Source organism: Lepeophtheirus salmonis, chromosome 14 (assembly GCF_016086655.4).
Source record: "Lepeophtheirus salmonis chromosome 14, UVic_Lsal_1.4, whole genome shotgun sequence".
NCBI lineage: Eukaryota > Metazoa > Arthropoda > Copepoda > Siphonostomatoida > Caligidae > Lepeophtheirus > Lepeophtheirus salmonis.
In genome coordinates, this window is record NC_052144.2 from 18456666 (window position 1) to 18483284 (window position 26619).

The window sequence follows — 26619 nt, forward strand, 5'->3', positions numbered from 1 at the left end:
GCAATAACTCATGCCATAGCTAGCATGATGAAATTCCTTAAAATCTAAATGAAGTCCAGTGAACAAAGGAATGTATACAAGAACACTATTAGTAAACTTGGCCTCCATTGTCGGCAATGACAGCCTCCTAGCAGGGCTGAGCGTTGCAGCACATCTTCTCCCACTCCTAATTCCCGGAGGACTTGTAGCCGGAAATATTGCAGTGATAAAATCGGCAGGCTTTGAACTCCCATTTGTCACCAGATGCTGGTTTCCAAAGAATTGAGCTCAGGTTCTGGGGTAGATAGAAGTTGATACTTTCTGCCATCCAGGTCTTTACAGAATTGTCTGTGTGAGCTGGTACAAATATACCATGATTTTCCCGACTTATACAGGATCACATTGGACTTCAAAATTATTTAGTCAGCCACAGTAAGTCCCAATATAGAAACAAATGGGTGACATTTTGTCCCTGTTGATACCACGAAACCTAACATCATCAAGGAAGCCGGGATTTTGGTCTTTGGACTGACTTATTGCTTCAAGGACGATCCATGAGACCGGAACTATCTTCCAGGCGGTAGATGGTGGTGCATTTTACATGTAACTGTTTGGCAATTTCCGAAATGCCATGGCTGGTAGGGTTCAAAGTTGCAATTTATAACCTTTTTGTTTCCAACTTTGTCCTGAAGTAAAACATCTTTGTTTGCAATATCTCGTTTGAAGAATAACAAAAGCTTTTCATTAATGAGCGAAACTTTATGATGGAAACTCTTTACACCTCTCAAAAGTACAGTTAAGGATGTTGTGCAAGACTTATTCACGTCTTGATAATTACAAACCCCTACTGGATATGTAAAAATTTATGCATACTTTTGTATTGTGAAGAAGATGTTAGACATCTATCAATTAGTAATGTATGAGAAACGTGCAGAGAATATATTCTGAATCAAGCATTATTTTCTTGATTTGCAGTGTAAGTATCGTAAAAATTACAATAAAAACTTGATAAAAAGGTACCAAAATGGAAAATATCACATAAAAAAAACATCTGATTGATAAGAAACTACAGTTAGTTTTTGTTGTAAAATATATATCCCTTTAGTTTAGGTTGATTAGCGCGTTTCCACAACATTTTAATAGATTAAATACAATAGGTAAATTGTTTTACCTAGTACAAAGCATAAAGTCTTAAAAAATTCCCCGTAAAAAGTAACATAATCCCAGAATGTAAGAATATACTTATCCTTTGAAACAATATCTTTCACACCTTAATTTACTAACAGAAAATATTTACACTTTATCTTTTTGTCAGCTGTAGATTTTTTGGTTCTATTCCCCTACTCTGTGTTCTGATCGTTGATGGGTTGAATTAGAGCAAACGATTTTTAATAAGCTGTGAGGAAGTCCCAACAATTATGGAATAATAATTCCATAGTCGAGAAGATTAGGCTTGTGCACGACACTTTGCCAAAAAAATAATAAATTATATTATGAGGACTCATACTGCAATAAAATGTAATGTTGATTCCCAATCATGTAACTCCAATTTTAAAATATAAAATGTTTCATTATTTGCTAAGAATTGTCGTTAGTAAGTATTTGTTAATACTTAATAACTGATTGATTTCATTATGAGGACGCTTCAACAGTTGGATCGGACCGGTATTACTATTAGAAAAACCCTTGTTAGAAAAATAATGACAACCCTCGAATAAAAAAATAATTTAGAAAGAGAAAAAATGTTTCAAGAAGAGATGGAGTGTGAAATTAATCAATTATTAATCAATGAAAACAAATTGTATTAAAAATAATTTAGCATTATTTCCTTTATAATTGGAGTAACAAGAATGGGCAGGATAATTATATATTATTGCAGTATGAATCATCATGGAATAGATTTTTATTTCTTGGGTAAGGTGTCATAGAACCGCAATGGCTAACTATTCAATGATTTTTGTACCTTTTTCGGTTTCTTTTTGGAGTAAATGATGCTAACAAAAAAATATATAGTTTATTTTGTTGAAGACTGTCAATGTTTCTCCTAGTTAGTGTTTTGAGCGTTGATTGGTTGATTTATATTTATCTTTTATTAAGCTGTGACCACTTCTCAACCATTATTGGACAATAATTTCAATAAAAAAATTCCAAGAATTGGCTAACTACCAATTGACTTAAGACCTTTTTTTCCTGTTTCTTTTCGAATGAAAGGTTGCATGATACAACAAATGTAACAATATCATTTTTGAGATAGAGGTAAAAGCAATTCCAGATTTCCACGCAACAATTTGAATGCGATCATTAACTCCCACTTAACTTTTTTTGGCTGTACTTAAACTTTTTTAAATGTTCCCTACCATGTTTCTAAAATTTAATTATGACTCTATTTAGAAATGTAAATAAAATTTTACCAACTATTTTATCCAACGACATACATTTATGTCCTTTAATTGATTTACGATTTATCTTCTTCTTATTTTTAACTTTTTTCTTGGCAATATTCTTTTACATCTTATGTATTCAGTTCGTCTACTTGATTTATCTTTTATATGTTCTCTTCTTTTATTTGAAATTCTAAATACCAAATATAATCTGGCAGAAGAAATCAACCATTTAAATTAAAAGTAATTAAAGTTTTTTTCCTTTTCTTTCTAATAGTAAGATGTTGCTGCCATGGATATTCTTTTATTTTTTCCTATTCAATGTAAGTTGATTATTGCTCTACCTATAACAACAATTTAAGTGCAATGTTATATTAGACCTATTTCTTCTTGATTACTTTAAAGTACCTGCGTATTTGGTGGGAGAGAGCAACTAATCATACCAGAGTATTGGAAAAGATAAAAGAAATACATTTTTTGATGACTATTTCTTTTAGAAAAAAAACCAAACTATTTAATTATATCTTGATGACTTTGATAATCTTGAGCGAAGGTATTTCCAGAGCCTTGGTTCAGAATAACTTTTCTAATCATTGTAAAATATCAACACAAGCTCAGTATAGCATGTGCGACTGTACTATGATGACTATGAATTACCAGCTTGGTTGACGTTATGAACTTAATCAATCAAGAAAACTAATTTTCCGTCCATTCGTTATCTATGTAAATTGAAAAAGAATGGAAAAAATCTTGACAATTTATTTACAATCCAAAGACCGGATCTTATATATGTGTTGTTGTTTTTTTCCTTTGCAAAATGGGAAATCCTATCAGTCTTCATTGACTGAATAAATTGAATATCTTCTAGGTTTTTCATAGCACGTTCTGCATTTCTGATCCGAAGAGGAAAAGACCTCTGCAGATCCATCTTAACATTTTCCAGTTTCGAAAGTACTTTTGGCGAAAGAACAGCAATCAATTGGTAAAAATGAATGTGAAGCGTTGCTTGCCATAGTAATATAACCATATATTATAATATTCTCATTTCAAAATTTTCGAGTTTAAAAATATTCCATTTTATTCTTGTTAGAACGTTTTCATCATCCACCAAAGTAATGGGGTTTTTTTTTTACTTAGGGGTATGATGCACCCTAATATACAATATACATTAATTTATAAAACTAAATGGTCCAAAAAATAAAAACATATGTCTTCTTTTTGGCTCAATGCAAAAAAAAAAAAAAAAGAATATGAATAAATAATTACTTATGTATGAATGCGCAAACATTTTACAAACATATATCATAAATATTTCCATACCTAAAACCTTCATTTTTCAAAGTTTTAATAATCTTTTTTTTCCTTCTGTATAACTCTTTTTTATCCTTACAAACATCATTTATTATAAGAATGTAGGGAGTATGTAGTTGTTGTAGGAATACTTATAATGTTTTTAAACTTTTTCTACGACTGCATACATATGTACACCTACAGCCCATTTTATTAAAGCATAAAGGGATCATTAAAATAAAATATTTAGATATATATGTAATAGACTTATTTATTTCAATATTTTTAGAAATGTTAAGTTCTTATAGGCTCTTTTAGAAGCCGCTGAAGTCCCTTGATGCTCCAAAAATTACCATTTTTTTCAGTAATTTTGTTTTCTTTTTTTTTGTACCTTTGTACAACTATATGTTAACTTATTATCTTATAAAAACATTAATTTTAATTTTTGGGTATATTACATGCAATATTACTCTAAAATCCTTAGGCAATGATGTTGTTGTGCTTCTAAACTTATATATAAGAAATTTTACCTTGGCAGTAATTTAATTTATTTCTTCTTGATTTAGGGTGGTGTAAAATATGAAAAATCTTTAAGCTCAGGGCTAAATTTAAACTTGAAAAAAATATCCATTACGGTGCATTATACTAATCCTATGCCTTAACCACTTGACAAAAAATGTTGGGATGTCTCCAGTGATTGTTCACAAAAATAACCATATAAACTACCTACTAAGTTTAGTAAGTTAGTAATCCCTCTGTACTTCATCCAAAAAAAGGAAAAGTCTATCATCCTATTAGGCCCTCTGATTATATCCCACACTGAGACTTTAAAACCAACTTTATCTTTTTTTATTTACTCAATATCAGTATTCTCAGCCTACTGTTTCCTTTCATTTTCATACAATTGAAATCTCATTTTCCGTAAACGCATTATTTTAGTGAAAAACCTCTCCTAAGAATGATATCTTTCTTTTGATTGACGAATCCGATATATATGCCAATCTCCTATTTTCTAAAAGTGATTTCTGGAGTTCCATTATCTATTGAACCTTTTAGACTAACTCCCCATTAACTGCTTCATTTTTTTCCTCTCTAGAATCTCTTTAAGGTTGCGTGATCCGTTGCATCTCTCTGCCTCAAGTGTATTACTCATTATTTCAAGGAATGCTTGTTTCAGAATTTTACTCCATACGGAATCCTTATTAAAAATTCGCTTCACCCACGTAAAAAGCATCTTTTTCCAAACCAATGGATTAATGAATATTGCAAAACATTTTTATTCGTGTTTTATCGAGTATTTAGCGTTATTTTATTCGATATTAATTTACAAACTATTTGTCTAACGAATTGTATTATTCCGTCATTTTGGAGATTTGGTTTAGCTTTTTATATGCCCTTCATTCCTTTTTTATAAAACCATGTTATGATGTATTTTTAAACAAATAAATACCACAGATACAGGCTAAAACAATAATTATAATTGTCTAAAATTATTATCTTTATTTGAAAACGTAGAAGGAGAAACAAGAAATTTTTTGAACCTTTAACTAACAGTACGCAGAAATTGACCAGTTTTATGTTTATCTATCAAAAATAGGTCAAAAAATGTATGTACAATATTAAATATTAGTAGCAAACTTTTTCCATTCAGAACCAACTCACAAAAAAATATTTTTGATCATCTTTAAATAAAGAATAACCTTATTTTAGTTGCTGCTTTTGAGCTAAAAAGTAGGTATATAAAATATAAAAATATTTTATAAGGTATTAAAATAGCTGTTTTTTATCGTTGACTGAAAATTGCAATTCTTTTGAGTGAGGTGTAAATAAATATAAAAAATGTTGCGTCTGAAAGTATAAAATAAAATATGATGTATATTTTATATGGTATATATGTATTATATTAGGAACAAACACCAAATTAGGTACACTTACTTTCCTTAAAATTGAGTACCTTACAACTCAACTATTGTTATTTAATTTCTATTAAAAATATTTTTTTTTATAACAGAAACTTTAGCGTGGAACTTATAACCACTGCTGGTTCACTCCATTCATTAAATAGTTGGAAACAAGCCTGAGTGCTCAGGGCCGTCCGCGGGATTACATTTTTGGGAGGGACATGTTTTTGGTTCCGAAAATCTATAGCTATTTACAGACAATATTTTTTTTTTGTTGAAAAAAAGTTCTTAAATTAAATTTCAAATATAAAAAATCTAGAAAAAAAGTTCCTAAAATTAAATTTTCGGAAAAAAATTTCAAAAATCCAAAGCTATTTATTCACAATATAAAAAAACTATTTTTTTTCAAAAATCCAGAATTTTTTGAAAATATTTCTAAAATTAAACTTAAATATAAAATTTGATGAATTTTTTTTTCAAAAGTGCGTAGCTATTCACAGACAATTACATTTTAGAATTAAATAAATGACCAGCAAGGGTCATTCGTTCGTTCATTTGAGGGAGGTTATTTTCAGCGAGTGTTATCTTAGCAATATTGATTTGAGCAAGGACTTATTTGAGGGAGCATCTTTTCAGTGAGCTTTATTTCAGTGACATTTCAAAATGTTCAGGTAAAAAATGGACAATGAATCAAAGGTTTACGTTTATAACATTGACAACGAGAATGATCGGAGAATATGATGCTACACGACAAAGTTTTAACACCATCATACTGAATGTGTTTTGTAAATTATTCCCTTTACGTGAGCTTACAGAGCTGATACCAAATCTGATAAGAGCATGAATTCCTCCAGATAGATTTCTCCCATTTGATTTGAATTTTATCACTTTGGTGAGTAATGACGTCTTTCATATTATAATGTATAATATATGAAAATAAGAATGTCGCTGGAAAAAAGTTCGCTCAAATGAATGTGGCTAAGATAAAACACTTCTTGAAAATATCCTCACTCAAATGAATGCAGCTCAGAGTCACATATATGTATGTATATTTATTTAGTGTTGTAAATCCTGTGAATTTTTTAGTTGGCCAGATTTTTTTTTTTTTTTTTTTTTTTGAATGGGTAATATGAATAATGAATTAACTATTTTTTTTCTAAAAAGTTGCTATTATTATTTAATTCCCGAGTAGTGAACTTCCTTTCTTAAATAAATTCAATTATATTCAAAACCTGATGGAACATTCAAGTGTCCTCATAACGGAGAAAGTGTAGCTTCTCGGAGCTATGATCATTATTCAAATTATATGGGAAACCAAGTTTAGTTTAGGATTCTTTTTTAACATACCGGAGGAAAATATTATTTTCATCTATGCACATTGTACAGCTATTCTTCCTTGGGAATTAATAAATTATTTATTTATAGAAAATAAATTCCGATATGTTAATATCACTAAAATCAATATTATATTATGTAAAGTTATTTTTTGATTGATTTATATGCAAAGTAAACTTTAAAAAACATCATTCAAAATATACTAAATTGTTGTCGTTTTTATAATACTTTAACTTATAAATATAATTTGTAAGACAGCTATTTTTTTAAAGAGAATAAAAATAACTTTCATAATATACAAATGTTCATATATCCTTTGAAAATAGCAGTTGGTATTTTCGGATATTTATGGGTCTGAGTAAAAAGGGCTATGAATAATATTACTTTTTATACGCCTTAAGAGGAAAATAAGTATATAAAACACAATTAAAAAGATTAAATATATGTACTTACACATTAGATATGTATTCTTTTAATGTAACTCGATATACATACTTATTATAGTATTAAATTGATTACCCCCAGAAAATATTATTTTAAATATGTTTTTTTTTTTTCATAAAATGATTATTTTTTAATTGTAAAGAAGTTCAAAATAAAATAACTAATTTTCTTTGGACGTATGAAGGGGAGACAAAACCTATTAATTGGATTTTTTTTTTTAAAGAATCATAACAAAAAAAATAGTTTAAATAATATATGTACTGGATCGATTCTAAAAATATCCAGATTAAACTTGTCTAAAGTTTCGTACATCCTTTTGTTTTAACAGTTTGTGTACTTCTATACAATGATAATAATACAATAATTTGTACTCAAATACCTAAATGTACCTAAGAGTTCAGCTTAAAATTTCGGAGGCTAACATAGTAAAGCAAATTTATTTAGCAAAATTCAATTTATTTACACGATGTAGTTATTTTCGAGAGTATAACAACGATTAAGACGGTCATACAATTTTGCAATGTCATTTTGATTGTACGACTTCTCATAAGTATCAAAATATGCCTCAATTCGGCAATTAACTCTAAAACTTTTTCGAGCATGCATTCTTATGAGGTCTGCAAACAAAAAAGTGACTGGGAGCTATCTAGAGAATTCATTTTTCGTAAGTTGTGACATATTGTCTTGAAGAAACAGCACTTTTTTCTTATTCTAATGGAGCCGTAGTTTCATGAGTTTACTCTTAAAACGCTCCAACAATGCTATGTAATAGTCGCTGTTGATGGTTTGGCTATTTTAGAAGTTAGAAGTAATCAATGAATATAATAACATGCACATCCCACAATATAAATACCATAACCTTTCCAGCCGACTCACAGTCCTTTATTTCCACAAAAAAGCGGCCAAAACTATATTTATTGATTTTTATCATTCCAGTTTTAATTTAAGTCTTATATAACTTATTAATGAAATATATATTAGCTTCGACGGATTTCATATGATTTTTAAAGGATTTATTTTGATATTTATTAAAATAATTTACCTGTAATATACTCGCATTTGTCGATGAATGGGAAATAAACGAAAACATTATTTTACATATTTAATCTAATCCCCATCAGATGCACCATTTACTGAATCAACAATGTACAATAAAGATTTAGCAACTGCTAATACCTCGTATTTAATTTGTTTGTTTGTTTAATTCTTAATGATTTACTTACTTCTGCCATTTCTTATTTCTTTATTTAATGATTCTGCAGTTTCTTCAGAATATAGCCCAATTTGGAAAACAAGAGTTTCAATTACCTGTTTTTTTATTAATCAAGACTTTATGGATAGAGGGAGGCATCATGTACCAATTACGTTGGTTGACATAAATTTCGGGTCTTTTTTATTGTAGTCATGAAATGTATCCACATTAATAGGAGTGCTTGCAGATATCACTTGAAGAATAATGTCGAGTATTTGAATGAACTTGAGGTCAACTAAAGTAATTTGAGAAAACTTTAAGTAATTTTGAAAGGATCTACCTGCAGTGTTGACATCATTACTAGTTCCACTTCCTTCTCTAGGTTGATCTACAATTAAACTTCCTATGTCCTTTCAATCTACTTTTATATCTCCATTGTATATCCACGATGGAGGATAAATTCGAAAAATCGAATCCAACAATGCAGGACAAAAGTCCCAAACTTCATTGCTTCAATATTTGTTGATTTCTGTATTACTTTATCAAGATGATTCATTTCAGAAGGTTTCGCTCCACATACATTTCATGATTGCGGGGACCTTGTATCATTAGGTGCATTAATTACCTTTCCATCTAACATAGTGATTGCAAGGTTATGTTTGATTTTGAATGTGATCTCCTTCCCTTCGAAAATAATAGTATGATAAGAAAAGTCTATACTTTCTAAATCAGCAGTTAAGTACAAAGTTCTGGTGTTTCATTTGAATACTCTAAGCATATAGGCCTGCAATAAAATTTTCTTGATGAGACAGGATTCTTCCACACTATGTTATTTTCAATGTCCAATTGAAGTGGTAGAAGACATGTACTAAAAAGACTTTCTCCAGAAACGGAAGCATTTTCATTTAAGTCAAATTTTTGTTTATATAACTTTTGGCCGATGCTCCATCAAATCCATATTTTGAATATAATTGAGCACATATTATATTATTTTTATTTGATGAAGTTAAGTCAAGTATTTCGTATTTAGAAGAAAATTGGAAAGAATATCATATATATTCATAATTACATTTTGATTGGTAACCCTTCTGGCTACATAGTAGCAAAATATTAGCATAAATAGATCATTCTTAACTTTTTGAGGACCTAAAAACCAAACGTATCAACATACCTCACCTTCCGCTATAGTATATTATTATCGGTATATATACGTTCAATATGCTCTCGAATTAAGTTATAAAAAACCATATTAATGTTCATTAAATTGTTTTTTAATACCTGAACAACAAAATATAGACACATATAAGTGAGATGTATACAAAAAAAAACTAATTCAACAATATTAATATTTAGGGTTTGGGCCGTTTTTTCTGTGCGACAGTTGAGTCTTTCCAAGCTTGGGATTCGGTTCATTGAGTGTATTCCACTCGACTGACTGTAGACTAGACTTTGGATTGTTATGATGGAGTCACGTTTCACTAATAGTCATATATACTCTTTAAAAAATACGTATTTATTAGAGTTGAATTTCCCTAAATATTGCTCCGAATCATGAACACCTTGTTGCTTTTGATCGAGCAGGAGCTCGTGCGGCACCATCTTTGCAAACAGTTTTTGTATGTCAGAATATTCATCGCAATCCTTTCATATCTGTTCATCTTAGCTATATAAATTAACTTCGCTTTACGATGGTTCAAAAACATTTTGTAGACTTCTTTGATGTTTTCCTCGTAACTACCTCTATCAAACGTCCACTGCGTGCTTCGCCTCCCACTCTCATTTTGCCAAGTTTTAATTGTGCAACCCATTTTTCAACTGTTGCGCAGAGTCCAAATAATGTTTATCAAGACAATGCTTGCCTTATACAGAATTATTTTTTTTTTTTCAATAAACAACAATACTTCATAAAAATACGAAATTATTTTTATTAATTTATTTAACAATAACAAAAGTCGCTTCACTCACAATATGTACATTATCTCACGAACCAACTTTCCAAGAGATGACAACTTTATGCACGTATCATTTGAAGTTTGAAACTAAAAATCCGATGTCTTAATTGGTGTATCTATGTGTCAACTACTAACTTTTGAGCCGATCTTATATACCACTTCTTTCAAAAACAAAATGCTTTTCGAATATTTTAAATTTGTTTTGAATTACAATATTAAATATTTGCAAGGTTGGATATTTTCGTACACAAGCAATTTTATGTCCGAAAATGCATCATCCAAAAAAATTACCAATATCAAACATATTAAAAAACATCAATATCGGTCAACTAATTCTACAGACTCCAATATCGACTTGAATTTAACTTTAAGAAAGGAAAAAATTAATAAGAGGTTGATTAAATAACATACATAGACTCCATTGCTTCTAATTATTTGTAGTTAGATCATGTATCTCCTTTTGTATAGAATATCATGGAAGTTAACTTCAAAAGAATACATCAAATCGATATTGCTACTAAACTAGACCTTTTAGAATCATGGACTCTTTTGCAAAAGAAACCCTATTTCTTTATGCTTAAAATAAATTCCTTTGACATAAAAAAATTGAAAAAAAAAATGAGGCTTTATTCCTTTTCAAACCAAACCCTCAAAATGGTTTTTTTAACTTTAAATTGCATTTTCTCAGGAAAAGAGGATCACATATCAAATCAAATGTATATCTAAGAATAAACACAAAATTTTGCAAAGAATAAACAAATTTTTATTTAAATTTTTCTTTTTTTTAATTTTCAAAACTTGACTCAACTCTATTAAAAGTGTTAAAATATTTAAAAAAAATCAAATCCAAACTTCTTTGAAAACCAAACGACAAAGTTAATTACAAATTCGTGATCAACGCGTCAAGTGCAACTAAAATTAACAATATATAACTCTTTTTTTTTTTTTTTTTGACTTGTGTAATTGATCAACTAAATCAACTCATCGATTGAATCCACATTGTTATATATACAGGAATACGTAGAAGAGTAAATAGTAACTTACGTCATGAGAATAACTTTATCCTGAGCCGTGCACTCGTTTCCGATAATAATTAGCTTTTCAATCATATTAGTGTTCTCTAAAAAGTCCAATCCATCGACATAATTAAAATCATCACATACTAAAATCTGCAAAAGATAAAATTATATTGTAGTAAACTCAAATCTTTTGTTATTTTAGGAGAGTTTATGATTTCTCATATGTTATTTTTTGAGAAAATTATGAATATCCTTTTGGTTAGAAAATGAAAAGAATACATTACTCAAAAATGAACATCATAATAAATAAAAATGGGTGTACATAATTACATTTTTTTGTTATAATTATTACTATTTGTAATGCGAAAAAAAATAAAATGAACTCAATGTATCATAATCACAATTCATTTTAAATGCATAATAGTTAGAAAAATTCCATTCATATGCATACATAAACTGCGTTCATACTTTTTGCAAGAAATTGTTCTCCTTTTGTAGGGAAAGCTTCTGTACACTCTGTAAGTTTGCCTGTACGTCTTACTTTCTATCCCGAAATTGAAGACTGCAACAGCGGAAAGATCATATCCAATTATTGCAAACTTTCATAATAAGGAAATAACTGAAAGGGACTGTGAGTTTGTCTCACAGAATACGAGGGGCTGGGGAGGAAAAGGGACTCGGTGTTGAAAATACTCTGGCTTAGATAAGAAGATGTTATCTCTTCTGACCTCATTTTCTCATTCTACTGATCTAATCTAAAGAGACCATCCATCTACTTGAATGATCTTCATAAAAAAAAAGTTGAGATCTCTTTCCTCCTTCTCTAATAACATAGGGGAATAATTAATCCAAAACTGATCTCAGTTTTTCTTTCAGTCCTCTGAATTCTGAAATATCTGGGATTATAGTAATTTGGGACTATTATTGTTCAATGTCATTTTTATCCCCAAAAAGAATTCCCAAATTAAAAGTAGGATTAATAAAAAAGTATTTTTAATGATTATTAAGTGTTTTTATTGATTATGTATCTTGTTCTGAATTCGATGTATTTCCATTTTAAGGCCGAAAAAGATGGAAAACTACAGTCTTCTTTAGACCCTTATACATAATACATAGTGGTGAGTTATATCATAGCTTATATTATAGAAAAATATTCAATGTATAATTTTTTAAAAAGGACTATTTTATAAAGGTTTTCGGCAAACTGTCTGCGTATGATAAATTATACATTATGTTATTTGTAGATAGTCAAATATATGTTGATATATCACAGTGGTGCCTTGATAATATAACATTGTAATTTTTTATTCAGCGAGTTGAATCTAGTAAACTCAAATTATGTCTTGCTCACCAGGTAACACACCCTAATTCGAAGGTTTAGTTCAGCAGAAGTATTTATTTGATTGTTAGTTCTTTGATGTCAAAAACTAAACGAGGGTAAGGGATTAAGCTATCAAAAACCTTCATAATGAGCTATATTACATAAAAAACGAAATAAATTAAAATAATTGAAGTAAGCAATAAGATTTTTATTTATTAGTATATCAACATTAACTATTGAGTAATTTTTCCCTCAATATATTGGTAACAAATCCTTGTTTCTGCTGAATTTGACCTATTAGAAATCCACTACTATTTTGCAAATAAATATTAATAACTTTCATGCTTCACAGTTATTCCTTTTCCTTTAAAAAAAGTAAAAATCAATGTAGTATTTCTTTCGAAACAATATTCTTAAATAAGTAATTTTTCCTACATTTAAATTGAATTTTCTCAGGATTTGATTACTTCATATGAAATATTAACCCATATTTTGAAATTAACATAAAATTTTGTGGACATTAACAAACAAATAAGTAGGTTTTTTTTTTTTATTATTTTTTCAAAAGATGGCTAAAAATAACTCCATTTTACAGATACTATGTTATTTTATAAACTGAATCTCATCCATAACATTTGCTATAAACTCCATTTACTAAGTGAATCATAAAATTGTCTTTGTATTTGACTTTACACTCCCAATGAGTTTTTGATTCGTCTATATTCTTGTTGTGTATAATTTAAATGGTCCACAGGCTTATTTTTACCTTGTAGTTACGAGAAAAATATATTCATTTAAAAAATACAGATTTTTATGTTAATATTTTTGTATTTTTTTTAATTTCATTCTTGGACGAATATTTTACAATTCTAAAAAATTTATTTTTTAAACAAATCACATTTAAAGTATTTGTTATTCTCAAATTCGAAACTTAAATTTTTTAGTCAAAATTGATCAAATAAAATATGATAAATTTAAATTATATAACTATTTAAGAAAATTCAAATTTTTGAAAAACTATTGGGTATTTTAAATCATCCCAAAAGCTCCTCAGGATTAAACTATAATTTTTTGTTATTTTTTTTTTTTGGTATTAATTTAAATTTTAAAAAATTTCTAAAATCTATAGTTATTCTCAAAGAAATTAAATTTTTTTATAACAAAATATCTAAAATCCATAACTATTTACAGAAAATTAAATTTTTTGGAAAAAAATTTCAAATATTAAACTTTATGGTAACAAATTTAAAAATCCATTGGTATTTTCACAAAGTCTTATTTTTCAAAAAATATTCAAAAATCCACAGCTTGTTCGAAAAAAATGTCAAAAATCCACAGCTGTTCACAGAAAATTAAATTGTTTGGAAATTTTTTTAAATATTGTATTCATCAGGAAAAAATTTCAACTATTCTATTTTTCAGAGAAAAATTCCAAAAATGCAGAGCTATTAACGGAAAATTAAATTTTTTGGAAAAGAATTTAAAAATTAAACTATATGGGGAAAAAAATTTAAAAATTAAACTATTTGGAAAAAAAAATTTAAAATTAAAATATATTTCAAATATTAAATTACAATTATATTTTATTTTATATTTCTAATTATATTTTATAGTTCTTATTATCGTAACTAAACGTTAATCTGAAATCCGTAAGTACTTTAATCAAAAAATTTGACTATATCTCCCAAATAAGCTTTAAAGCCTACCTTTCTTCATCTTTCTTGGTCTAAAAATTGATTGATTTTTGTATTACTCACTAAAAAATAAGCCATTGGTTTTTTGTCATTTTCAAAAAATTAAATTAATAAAAAAGACAAATTTATCCTCTTTTTAAAGTTTTAAAACTGCTTCTTTCTAGACTTTTATTTCATATATTGTTTCTCATGTTGACGCACTATATATGAAGAGGATCAAGGAGAGTGAAAAATGTGATCATATAAAAAGAATTGATATGAAGTTTATGTAGGTAAAATTGTAAAAATTGGTTATATTTACATAAATAGACGTAATATTTTGTCGTAAGGTTGACTTGAAATACTTTTTGTTCTTGGCTCAGATACTCGGACCTGGTGGTGTTACATAGTTATGTAAAAATTTAACCACAACATACTTACATCTGTACATTTATAAATTATACCAACCAATAGTTTTTCTATAAATTACGTTTAAATTAAGTTAATAAAATAAGTACTCAACAAGGGACATAACTTTTGACATGCATATGATGATGAAATTTGAACATGAATAACTTCCGATAAAGACATCCAGAGGTGATGATGGGATATTAACAAAGGAAACTTGGAACAAAAACGGCTTTCATATGGGGATAAAACTGATTTTTTTCATCTACTTAAGGCGGGTTACCACATCAACTGTGTGTGTACAAGTCTAAGTGTACATATATATAGGTAAATATATTTATATATACATATAAGTATATTAATGTATTTTTGTGAGAGTAACTATTCTCCTGATATTATAAATATATGTATGTATATATACACTGACGTGTACACGCGCAATAAATGTGGTAACCCACCTTTATTGAATAATTTATAGTTTTCGAGAGTTCTTCTGAACACAGGCTCCATAATTATAGATCATATTTAATTATCAAAATAATATAAGCTATGACATGGAAGATATCGAGTTTCAAATATAATATTATTATATGAGATTGGAGAATTGAACAATTAAAAACCACGAGTCTAGGAGCATTCATCAGTTGGTAATTCTAACCGCTAGCATGATGAATTGAAGGGGAGGACTTCGGAGAGAGTTCACACTATATCTTAGATAAGATTAAAAATCTAGAGAGGAACAAACAGTGAATTAAGATAAAGGATATCACTCTATTTATTAGAGAAACGGAGTCAGTCAGGGGAACAGATATGACTAACATAACACCGTCTTCTCCTTGAAGAAAAGGAGCATCTGCAGAATGAACGATCCTTAAATTAGAGGAGAGGAGATCTACCAAGTGAGTGACAAAGAGGAGAGATCCTTTGAACATAAAGTTGAAGAGAAGATCAGAAGGCGTATGTATAAAACTATCGAGAAAAGAAGCTTGCTCAAATGAGTGTTGCAAAGATAACACTCGCAGCAATTAATGTTGCTCAAATGATCAGACACGCTTGTAGGCGTTTGTCATGTAACATCAAGCGTGAAGTTCATAATAAAAAAGAAATGTTTAGAGTGGGTATAAGAACGGTATTTAAAAATGAGTGAAACCTCACAGGTCTTTCAGTGAATTCATATTTTATACAACTTCATTATAACATATTCCAGCAAGTGTTTGTAGCTAGAACTCATAATAAAAGAGGAAGGAAGAAAAACATTGTATAATAAAGTAAAAATTATAGATTAGATGTAGCAACGAGCGTGTGTAGCTGAAGCTCAACCAGGTAGCGCTATAGAGACTGCCTCACAACGTCATCTTATCTTTTTCTGTTATTATTAGTCGTTCATTCTTGAGGAGATAATATCTAAGGATCGACTATCTACATGTGATTTTGATCATGAAAAACGAGGAGTAATGCTGAGGATTTATGGAAGAGTTATCTTATACATATATTATTAAAAAAAAGGTTGTCTGTTTGTCGAAGAATAATAACTCATAGCAATGCAGTTACTACCACTTGTATTGCTATAATTCAACAACTACGACAAAATAACTACACAAAATTCATTTCCTATAAAAATAATGGTTTCACCATAGCCGGTATTGTGATTAAGCTAGTACTACTTCAGATAGTAATAGAAGTTATCGATACTAAAAAGCAAAGTTTATTTGTCTGTGTGAATTTAAATATGAAAACAAACACCAGTAGTGCTTCCAGATGTATATAATCAACATATTGTAATTTAAGGAATAACAATATAGTCGTATTTACAATAAATATAAGGTGTCCGCATATAGTATCGAACATATTTACATATAGGGACAACTGTGCTTCTTGGTATATATCATGTACATACTTTTGATCTAAAAATAACAATGTAGTCGTATTAATGAAGTATTGCAGGCGAGTGTATGTAGTATCGATGTGAATGTACTACTGTTTATGTTTTTTTTTTTGTTATTGCTCTCTTATATCATATGCATTTTCAGTATATGACAAGATTTAAATAAAATATAAACTCTGGAATGTAAAAATGAAATAACTTTTGCAGGCGTATTTTATTTCGCATAATATATCTTTTGGTAAGCCTACTAGAGGCTAAAGTACTCATCAGTTATCCCATCATTTTAAATTTGTTTTCTCAAACTCTTATTACTACTGCTTCATTTCGGCGGAGAGAATAGATATAAGTACTGAGTAGTTACGAGTGAGTGTGCTCATAAAAATGGAGAATTGAGGATTCCTTAGGGAGTTATCATCTATATTATTGAAGGAAAGTTTGTCTATTTGTCACGACTAAAAAAACTATTATCCAAGATATGATACTTAACTTACAATTCCTCATTACTAAGATATCTGCTTATAGAAATATAAAATTTTTCTTATACTTCCCTCATATTGTTTTCTCTACCCTTACTACTTTTATTTAAATTTTCAAGTTTAATTCACATTGATTTATTATGTAGACCAGCGGCGATAAACAAAGCCTATAAAGGTCGACTTACTTTATAAAATATAAAAATAATCGTTTTTAATCAAAGTGATACATTGTTAATACAAATATTAAAAAAAAAAAGACAAAAACATAAACAAAAAAAAAAAAAACGTGACAGTGCAGAAGAAAAAACAAAAACAAACAAGTGTCACACAAAAAAAGAATTTAATAAAAATCTCTCCCTGGCGAAAGCAAAAAGGTGTTTTGTTCCAGAGAATAATTGATCTGTAATAAAAACTATGCAAAAAAAATTTCACTTTTTGGTTTTGGTAGGTAGATGGTGTTCTTTAATTGCACATCTATGAGACAAATTTATGAGGCCAAGTTGTTTGATTTTGCATTCGCAGTTCTTGTTATCTCCCAATGAAGGAAAAAACGACACAAACCTGGCTTGCACCATTTCTAAGGAATCAATCAAGTAGTTTCTTGAAGGATTCCAGATCTCAGATCCATACATTAAAATAGGGAGGACATAAAGTTTAAATCGTTTTACCATAAACAAAGGGCCACGAGTTTTAAAGCTTCTTTTAATAATTCCTAGGTTACGATTGGCCTTCTTTATAATGTATTGTATATGCCACTTAAATTACATGTCATGAGAGATGTAATTTCCTAAGTCTATGTAATCATCTAGCATCTTAAGACTTGGTTGGATGAACTCTTTTTTGGAGAAAGGAAGCAGGACACATTTATTAATATTGATAGGCATTCTCCAAGTTACACTCCAGATAATAAATTTGGTATAGACATCGTCAACAGAGTTTAAATCAGAACATATGATTTTTGTATCATCCGCGTATAAGAATCTGTCTTCTGAAAAATTGTCTACTAAGTCATTAATGGAAATGTCAAAGAGCGTGGGTCCAAGTACACTACCTTGTGGAACTGATGAAGTAACTTCACGAGGGTCAGAACCTGTGGAATTGATCACTACACTCTGTATCCTATTCATCAGCCAGGAACTAAGCCACTATAACAACCGACCCTTTATACCGATGTTAGACAATTTAAAGAGAAGTTCCCATGAGGGACTTTGTCAAAGGCCTTGCTGAAATCAAAGTATATAACAACACAGTCAAGGATATAGTTACAACGACTGACAATACATCCCAGAAAGAAATTAGATTCGAGACATACGACATATTAGGAGGGAATCCGTGTTGCCTACTAGAAATAAGTTTATTACTCTTAAGGAATGATTGTAGCTTCCGGTTAACAATCTGCTCCATTATTTTACCGACATGGCTTTTAAGGGATATGGGCCTGTAATTATAAGGATCAAGAGGATCTCCCTTCTTAAAGATTGGGACTACATTGGCTATTTTCCAACCATTTGGTACATATCTACTCTAAAAAGAAAGATTAAAGAGCATAGATAGAGGGAAGGCAACACTATTGACAGCTCTTTTCAAGAAGAAGGAGTTAATTCTGTCAGGTCCAGTGGAGAAAGACCAACGGATATTTGCAATTACACTACGAACTTCTTCAGGAGAAAAGAAACACTCAGAGAGGGACGGGGTCCCAGTAATTATATTCATAGAACCAGCATGTACTCGATTACATTCGGGTTGATAGACTGATGCAAAATATGTGTTCAAACAAGAAGCTATGCCAACATCATCTGAGAGGACTAGACCTTCATTATTTCGTATCGAACCAATTTTGTTGTTACCAATAACCTACTCTCTTCTTTTTGAAAAATGAGTAAAGAGGTTTCATATTAGAGTGAGAAAGTTGAGATAGTAGCTCAATCTCATTTTTAATTCTATTTTGTCGAATAAATGGGGCAACATTTTTCTCATATTTTTTGTAGCAAAGTAGATTATCTCGACATGGAAACCGTCTGAAATTATCCCAAGAACGTCGTTTTAAAGAGACGAGTCGTTTAATTTCCTTTTCATTTTTATTGTGACTAATCTTATGCACCCGCCGCGGGATAAAGCTACTAACAAGCTCAGTGCACGTATTTCTTATTAGTGTCCAGGCAGTCTCAACATTATTTGGGTGGTGGGAAGAGGTAAAATGTCCGACCCAGACGATTGTGCGAAGTATTTCATTGATTGAGAGATAGTCACCCTTAGTAAAATCGAGATATCCTCTAGAGCTTCTATTTTTTTTATATGTAATAGTTTTAGTGGTGGAAATGAAGATTGGATAATGATCGGATAAATTAATATCCTTCAACACTTTAGTGTTAAAAGTAGAATTGGAGGAAGAGAGCACCAGATCCAAAATATTGTCCCGAGAGTGAGGAGCGTCACTGACCTTTTGTTCCATGAAAAGATCTTGAAAGACTTCTATATACATCCTACCAGTAGACAAGAAGGGGATCCAAGATACCCAATTAATATTTGGAAGATTGAAGTCCCCACAGATGATTGTGTCAGAACGAGTTGATCTTAGATAAGTATAAATTAATTGGGCTTGGTAATAGGAGAGCGATACATAGAAAGGATCCTATGATTATCACATTGGACTTGGCATATTTAGAAGTTTACTTCAGAAATCTCCCTAACTCAAGAACAGGAGACTCTTCGGTTTTTTTTAAGGAAGTCTTCTTTTATGGTGTTGTTCAATTCTCTCTGAGCTTTTGTGAGGAGGGGGAAAACACGTATCTCATCAGACTTATACTTCAACAAAAAATTTTGAATACTTTCATCATAAAAACCGGCAATGACTGATTAGTAACATTAGAGTTATTATTTTTGATTCTGAAAGCAAATTGAATATCATTTGTCTGAATTTAAATTTGTCAAACATAAGTTTTTCAATCTCAGAATCTTTAGAAAGACCATATATGATGACTTTTCGTCTATTATTCTCCCTCTCGTTCATTTCGTCCATAGACCAAATCTTTAGATCCTTAAGATCAGTCAAGTATTTAATCATTTCATTTCCTATTTTATTTTGTCTCTCAGTTGAAGATGAGATATACGATTCTAACGCAAAAAATTTGTCAGTGAGTGTTTCAATTTTAGCTCGTAGTTGAGAGATATCCCTGATAACTAGAGAAGTGATCTCCATGATAGCATCCGATATGATATGTGTTATGTGAGACATAAAAGAGTCACGCTTATTAGGAGATAGAGAAGACAGATCATCGTGAAGATCATTGATGTAAGGGGGCATTCACTAATCACATAACCACTTAAGGGGAAGGGAATTTAGCCTAAAATAACATATATACTCATTGCAGAGTAGTGGTCAACTTAAAATCACGCAGACATGAATAATGTGAAGCCATAATTGACTTATTCAAAGGGAACAGGAGACAAAGGATTGACAAAATTAGAAAAAGGACATACATTTTTTTCTTTGTGTTTGTAAAAAAAAACGAGACTTTTCTTGAAAAAAGGTTATTCTAGAGGAACATTGAATATAGAAACAAGTATTTGTCATTAGATTAAATTATTTGAAAAAGGCGACAGGAAGATCTTTCAAAAAAAAAAAAAAACAGTTTTAAAAATGTAATAGGTCAAAAAATATGGCCCCCCGATTGAAATGAATAGTAATTATAATTTATTTACATCATGAAATTATAAGTGGTATAGTTTATAAGTGTAGATAATAATAACTCCAATTAAATAAATAATATACAAAAAAAAAAAAAAAATATAAAATTTACAAAATAAATAATTTTTTAACTAACATTTGAGTATATTTGATAGGTTTTATTTGAAATTAGATTATATTTAATTGGGTTTTTGAATGATTGATTTATCTCGATATTATTCTCTAATATAAAAAAGGAAATAAATAAATTTATATAAATATTTTTTTGCTAAAGGGTCTTGCAAGTATTTTGTTCACAAAATCGTGGGTTAATAGGACAACAAAAATAAAAGATATAAATTATTCAATAATTGGAATTAATTGTAGCAAAGTTCGAATATTAGTATTTGGGAGAAAATATATAATAAGGAAAAAATACTTTGAACGCTCAAAAATTATATTTATCTTTTTCTGAAGCAGTACATCATATTTCAGTGCATATAAAATAAACATAAATATTTTTATTTTTATAATATCAAATTCAAGTCTTTGTGGGAAACATATTTAAATATATGCTTTTCTTGAACATTTAATATGATTTGTGGATTCTTCAAAACATTATTGATGTTATTTGTAATTTTAATTATTTTAGTCGTAATATAAACATTCTATCTAATAATCTACTCACGTTGTTGAATTAATATGAAGGACTAATTTAATTAGAAGCAATGTTAATAAATATGTCCTTATATTAATTGAAAAGGAAAGCCTTTACGTAATATGTATAAAAACACTTAATTCAACGATGAATTTTAGTAATGTTGTACCTCTATAGTAATAAAAAGTGCAATATAATTATCTGAACAATACATGTCTGTTTTCTCACGAAAACTCTGTTTTAAAGTCAGAAACTTGCATTTTAAAATGGACTCTCTTTTTAATATATAGTTTTTGAGTTTATTTGGAGAAAGTTGATCCCCTTTTTATTATCACATCGAAATTAAATTCAATTTTTGCCATAAAATATTTTGGACTCTTTTAGAAAATTAACAAAATATTACATTTAATAAAAACTTATTTATTTATTTGCGTATTTTATCAAGCGTAGCAGGTTTCTCCTACGCCTTCAGGCTGTCGTCGCCGGAAATGGATCATGTATTGAATGGTTGTTTTTTTTTGTTTTTTTAAAGAGTCATGGGGCTCTTAATGTGTGTTTTAGCAAATCTAAAATAAAAATAGCCGATTTTCTATGTCGTCATTTTACTCTTAAGATTTGATCGTCAACCTTGTACGTTTAGATACACATACAGTAACAAATTTACTTCTAAATTCTTAAAAAAATAAACTTGGGTGTCATTTTAACAAACATTAATTTATAAATAAGTAAGGACAAAAAATACAAACAAACTTTAAATTAACTCATTTAAACCACTGAAAAAATAAGAAAAGAAAAATGTTCAACAGAATGAACTAATAAAATATAAGGTAAATATATTTTTTAAAGTAATTAAACATATTTTTCCTTTCTCCAGTTTCATAATGAAGTTATGGTTCATTTGTTATGTCATACTCTTTGTGTATTTTTAAGTCAAGACAAGGTGTGTGACTATAATGAAGGAATACAAAGTAGGTACAATAATTAAACAAAAATAGTTATATTTAAAAAATAATAACTTCTTGCAAATTATAGGTAATTTATGTACCCCAATGCGATTATAATTGTAACCAAGTGTTAAGAACATTTTTTTTGCCATTAACTTTGCCCAATACTTTTTGGTTTTTTTTTAGTTATCATAACATATATAATAAACTAGTTCTATGATTTTTTTTTTTAAACGGATAAATGAACTTAAATATATCACCTCCCTCTTGCCTGCTAAATAATCATAAGGTTTCAAATAAATAATATTCAGGGTCCATCACCTTGAAAAGAAAGCATGATTTAAAAAGTTGTCCATTATTAAAATAATATTGCTTACTTAAAGCTGTTTTAAAAACAAATTTAATGCTTGGATGTAAAGTTCCACAATCATTATTTTCATGCAAGTCGCGCTCGTTTTTTATACTATGCAATATGTGTTTACTACATAATCGCATGCAAATGACGTTATGGTATATAATCAATAAATATGCGACATATTACGTCACTGGCAAGAAAAAAAACATAGTTGGAATCCCAAAGCAACAAACTTGAATTATAATAGGTCTGATTTGATCAATAATAACTTAATTTTATCCATTCCTATCTACATTTTATACTCAAGGGAGTAATAACTATTGATTAAATCTAACTTGTTTTGCATCAAATATATATTTATAATATAAAAATATATTTATCGTATTTTGTTGATTTTTTTCTGAATGTAAATTTTTTGATAATTGATAATTTTTTTTCAGGAAAGGAATGGGATTGGAAATTAGTCTTTACGGAAAATAAATAATTAAAGAATTTTTTTATAGTATCTTTCAACTATATCAAAGGTCAAATATATATATATATACAGTCAAACCTATATTAACTGGTCAAACAATGGAAATTGACATCATGACTGCATAGTACATGATCTCTTAACCAGGTTTTGTATTTTATACCAATTCAAAAGTTGAAAATAGCGGATAAAAGAATACAATAAATGATAATATTTACTAGTGATGGGACGATTAATAGGAATCCGAAAATCGGGTGTTTTTTTGGAATCGTATTCAGCATCGGGAAAATAATGTTTCCATTGCGATTCTTTCATTATTAGTTATTACTAGTATTTAACTGTTTATTACTTTTCTAAGTTATGGAAAAAAAATTATAAAATATATCCGTCAAGATACAAAAACGACCATTTGAATTTATGATCTGAGTCTTATTATTTCATAAAATGTCTCAATAAAATAATGTATGATAAAAATGCTTGAAAACTGAGAAGAAACCAATTGAACACAAACTGAACGTTGACTATGTTTGGGAATAAATAGACAACATTAAACCTCTGTTCGAGACGTATCACGAGATTTTTCAACTTTTGGAAAATGTATCTTTGATTGCCGTAACGAAGAAAAGGGTTCACTATTCAATTCGTGCTTCTTACTTTTTGCTTGATCCTTTTATATGAGAGAGTTGATTGTGATGCAATATTTACAATAGACATTTTTTTCATCAGTAGGAATTTGAACAATCCTGCCTTTGGATATATCCTGATTGACCCACTCTGTTCTAAACTTTTGCTTGTACAAGATTGTCTTTGACATCTTTATTTTTTATGGAAAATTTCTAGGATTGAATATATGAATGAAGAAATAAGAAAATTGAATGAAGAAAATTTTTGTGGGATTTGTAAAAAAATGATTTTCCCACGCCTAGCAAAAGAATAAATATATATCGAGTACTTTAACTCAACTATTCTATTCTACAAAAAAAAAAAAAAAAAGAAGGCGATAAACTTTCCCAATGCAAATTTTTCTATGGCGAGTTTTCCTGACACGGTCTCATATCTGGGCAGTACCAATTGATTTTAAACATGTATGAATATCGTAATACATCAGTTATACTCGCTAGTAGTTTTTTAACATCACCCATCGACTTTTATACAAGTGCACATACCAACTTTATTTTACTTATATTATTCCGAACACATCACAAGAATGGCAACCCAACCAAAAGGTGGCAGTAGGAATATTGTATGGAAGTTATTTACGATTGATCTTGATAAAAATGCAAAATCAATCTGCAACCTATATGACGCTCGCATATCTTGAGGTTCAAATTCTGGAAAATCAAGTTACACCACATCTAATATGTAAAAGCATTTGTCAACACAGAATGTAAAAAAATTAAAAGAAGAGGAAAAAAAGGATAAGACTGAACAAGAACAAGCAAAGAAGAAAATATGATTACTTTTTCCATTAAATGTTCAATCAACAAAAAAACTGAAAAGTTTGCATGTTCACAAGACAAGCAGTTAACAATAGATGGCATTCAAGAAAAGTGCAAAATATGGGACATTAATCACCCAAGGGCTAAAAAATATCATTATCTAATTGGTGAAATGATTTCAGTTGATTTACAACCAATTTCACTTGTTGAAGACCTAGGATTCAATTGGTTTTTAAACAATATTTGCCCAAATTATAGAGTGCCTTACAGAAACTATATTAAAGACAAAATCGTAATGGATATTCATCAGAAAATAAATAATATTTTACAACAAGAGATCAAAAGCACAAAATCCATGTCATTCACAAGTGATGGTTGGATTGACAGTACTGCAAATGCCTAATTTTTAAGTTTAACAGGACATTGGATTGATGGCAACATTGAACAAAAAACTTTTGTACTTCGAGTTGTTCCATTTCCATCAGCGCATACAGCAGCAAACCTAAGTAAATGCTTAGAAGATACAACGACAGAATTTAACATATCTTTTGAGAAAATACATGTTGTAGTAAGAGACAATGCTGCTCATATGGTAGCAGGGGTTGCTCAAGTAGGTTTGAGTTCTTTGCCTTGTTTTATCCATACATTACAGTTAGTTATTAATGATTCTATTTTTAAACAGAAGTGTGTAAAAGACTTACTATCAACATGTAAACAGATTGTTGGTTACTTTAACCATACACCATCTGCTTTCGTAAAATATAAAGAATATCAAAAAAAAGTTCAATTAGCCACTTCACAAGTTCATTAAAGGTGTATCTACTACGTGAAATAGCCATTATTATCGTCTGGAGAGGATTCAAGAACAGAAAACTGCAATCTTAGCTTATTCCAATCACAATGTTAAGCCATTTTGTTTAGAAAACAGCGAATGGAAAATACTTGAAAAATTGATTGTTGTGTTGAAGCCTTTCATAGACTGTACAAATATTCTGAGTGCTCCCAATGCAACTGCTTAAATTATCATTCCAAATATGAAAGCAATTTCTCATTTCTTTGAAATATGGGAAGAAAATTGTATCTTTGCTTGGCTTGACTCAACATTATTTGAACAGAAAGCCTCAATTAAAAGAAGATTTTATAACTATTCCAATGATAAAAATTTAATTATTGCTACATATCTGTATCCACAATATAAATTTTCATTTCTTGAAGACAAACATAATAACCAACAGTGCAACATTATTTGGCAGTGGATGGTCCAAAATGTTTTATCGTCTAGAAATAAAGATCTTGATACTCGATAAATGGATATTCCTGCAAGCTCAATCAATAACTTTTAATCACTCTACAGATGATGACAGCAATAGAGGGGGAAATTTAAATATTACCTTCTCTCTTCATGCTTTGCAGAAATTAAAGAAAAGTATTATCAAATGAAAAAATAATAATTTCAACTCAAGAGTTTGCGAAAATCAATGCAGAAATAGAGTTTGAGATGGACAAATACAATACATCAAGATTGATCAAAAATGAAAATAATCCTCTAGAGTGGGGGAAAATTAATCAATCAAGTTTCCCACACATGGCCTTCCTAGTAAAAAAGTATCTCGTCGCACCACCTTCTTCAGTGAGAGTGAAAGGATCTTCAGTGTTGGCGGTTCCATCTATTCTCCCAAAAGAAATAGACTGACTGCTGATGCTGGAGAGATGCTAATGTTCCTACATTATAATTTGAGGGTATTAGGCTTGAAGTATAATTTATAAGCTGTTGTGGTTTTAGTTTTAGTTAGCTAAATATCAATAAAATATATTAATTTTTAATAAA

General features: G+C 29.2%; 1 protein-coding gene across 3 annotated transcripts in view; it reads right to left on the minus strand.

Moving 5' to 3' along the window:
* LOC121129190 (probable 4-coumarate--CoA ligase 1) overlaps positions 1-26619 on the minus strand; it is a 292268-nt gene that overhangs the window by 213813 nt on the left and 51836 nt on the right. For all 3 annotated transcript variants that reach the window (XM_040724873.2, XM_071893293.1, XM_040724874.2), the window contains one exon: positions 11519-11643. In XM_040724873.2, coding sequence (XP_040580807.1) covers positions 11519-11643 — 125 coding nt within the window. The remainder of the gene's footprint in view (positions 1-11518; positions 11644-26619) is intronic.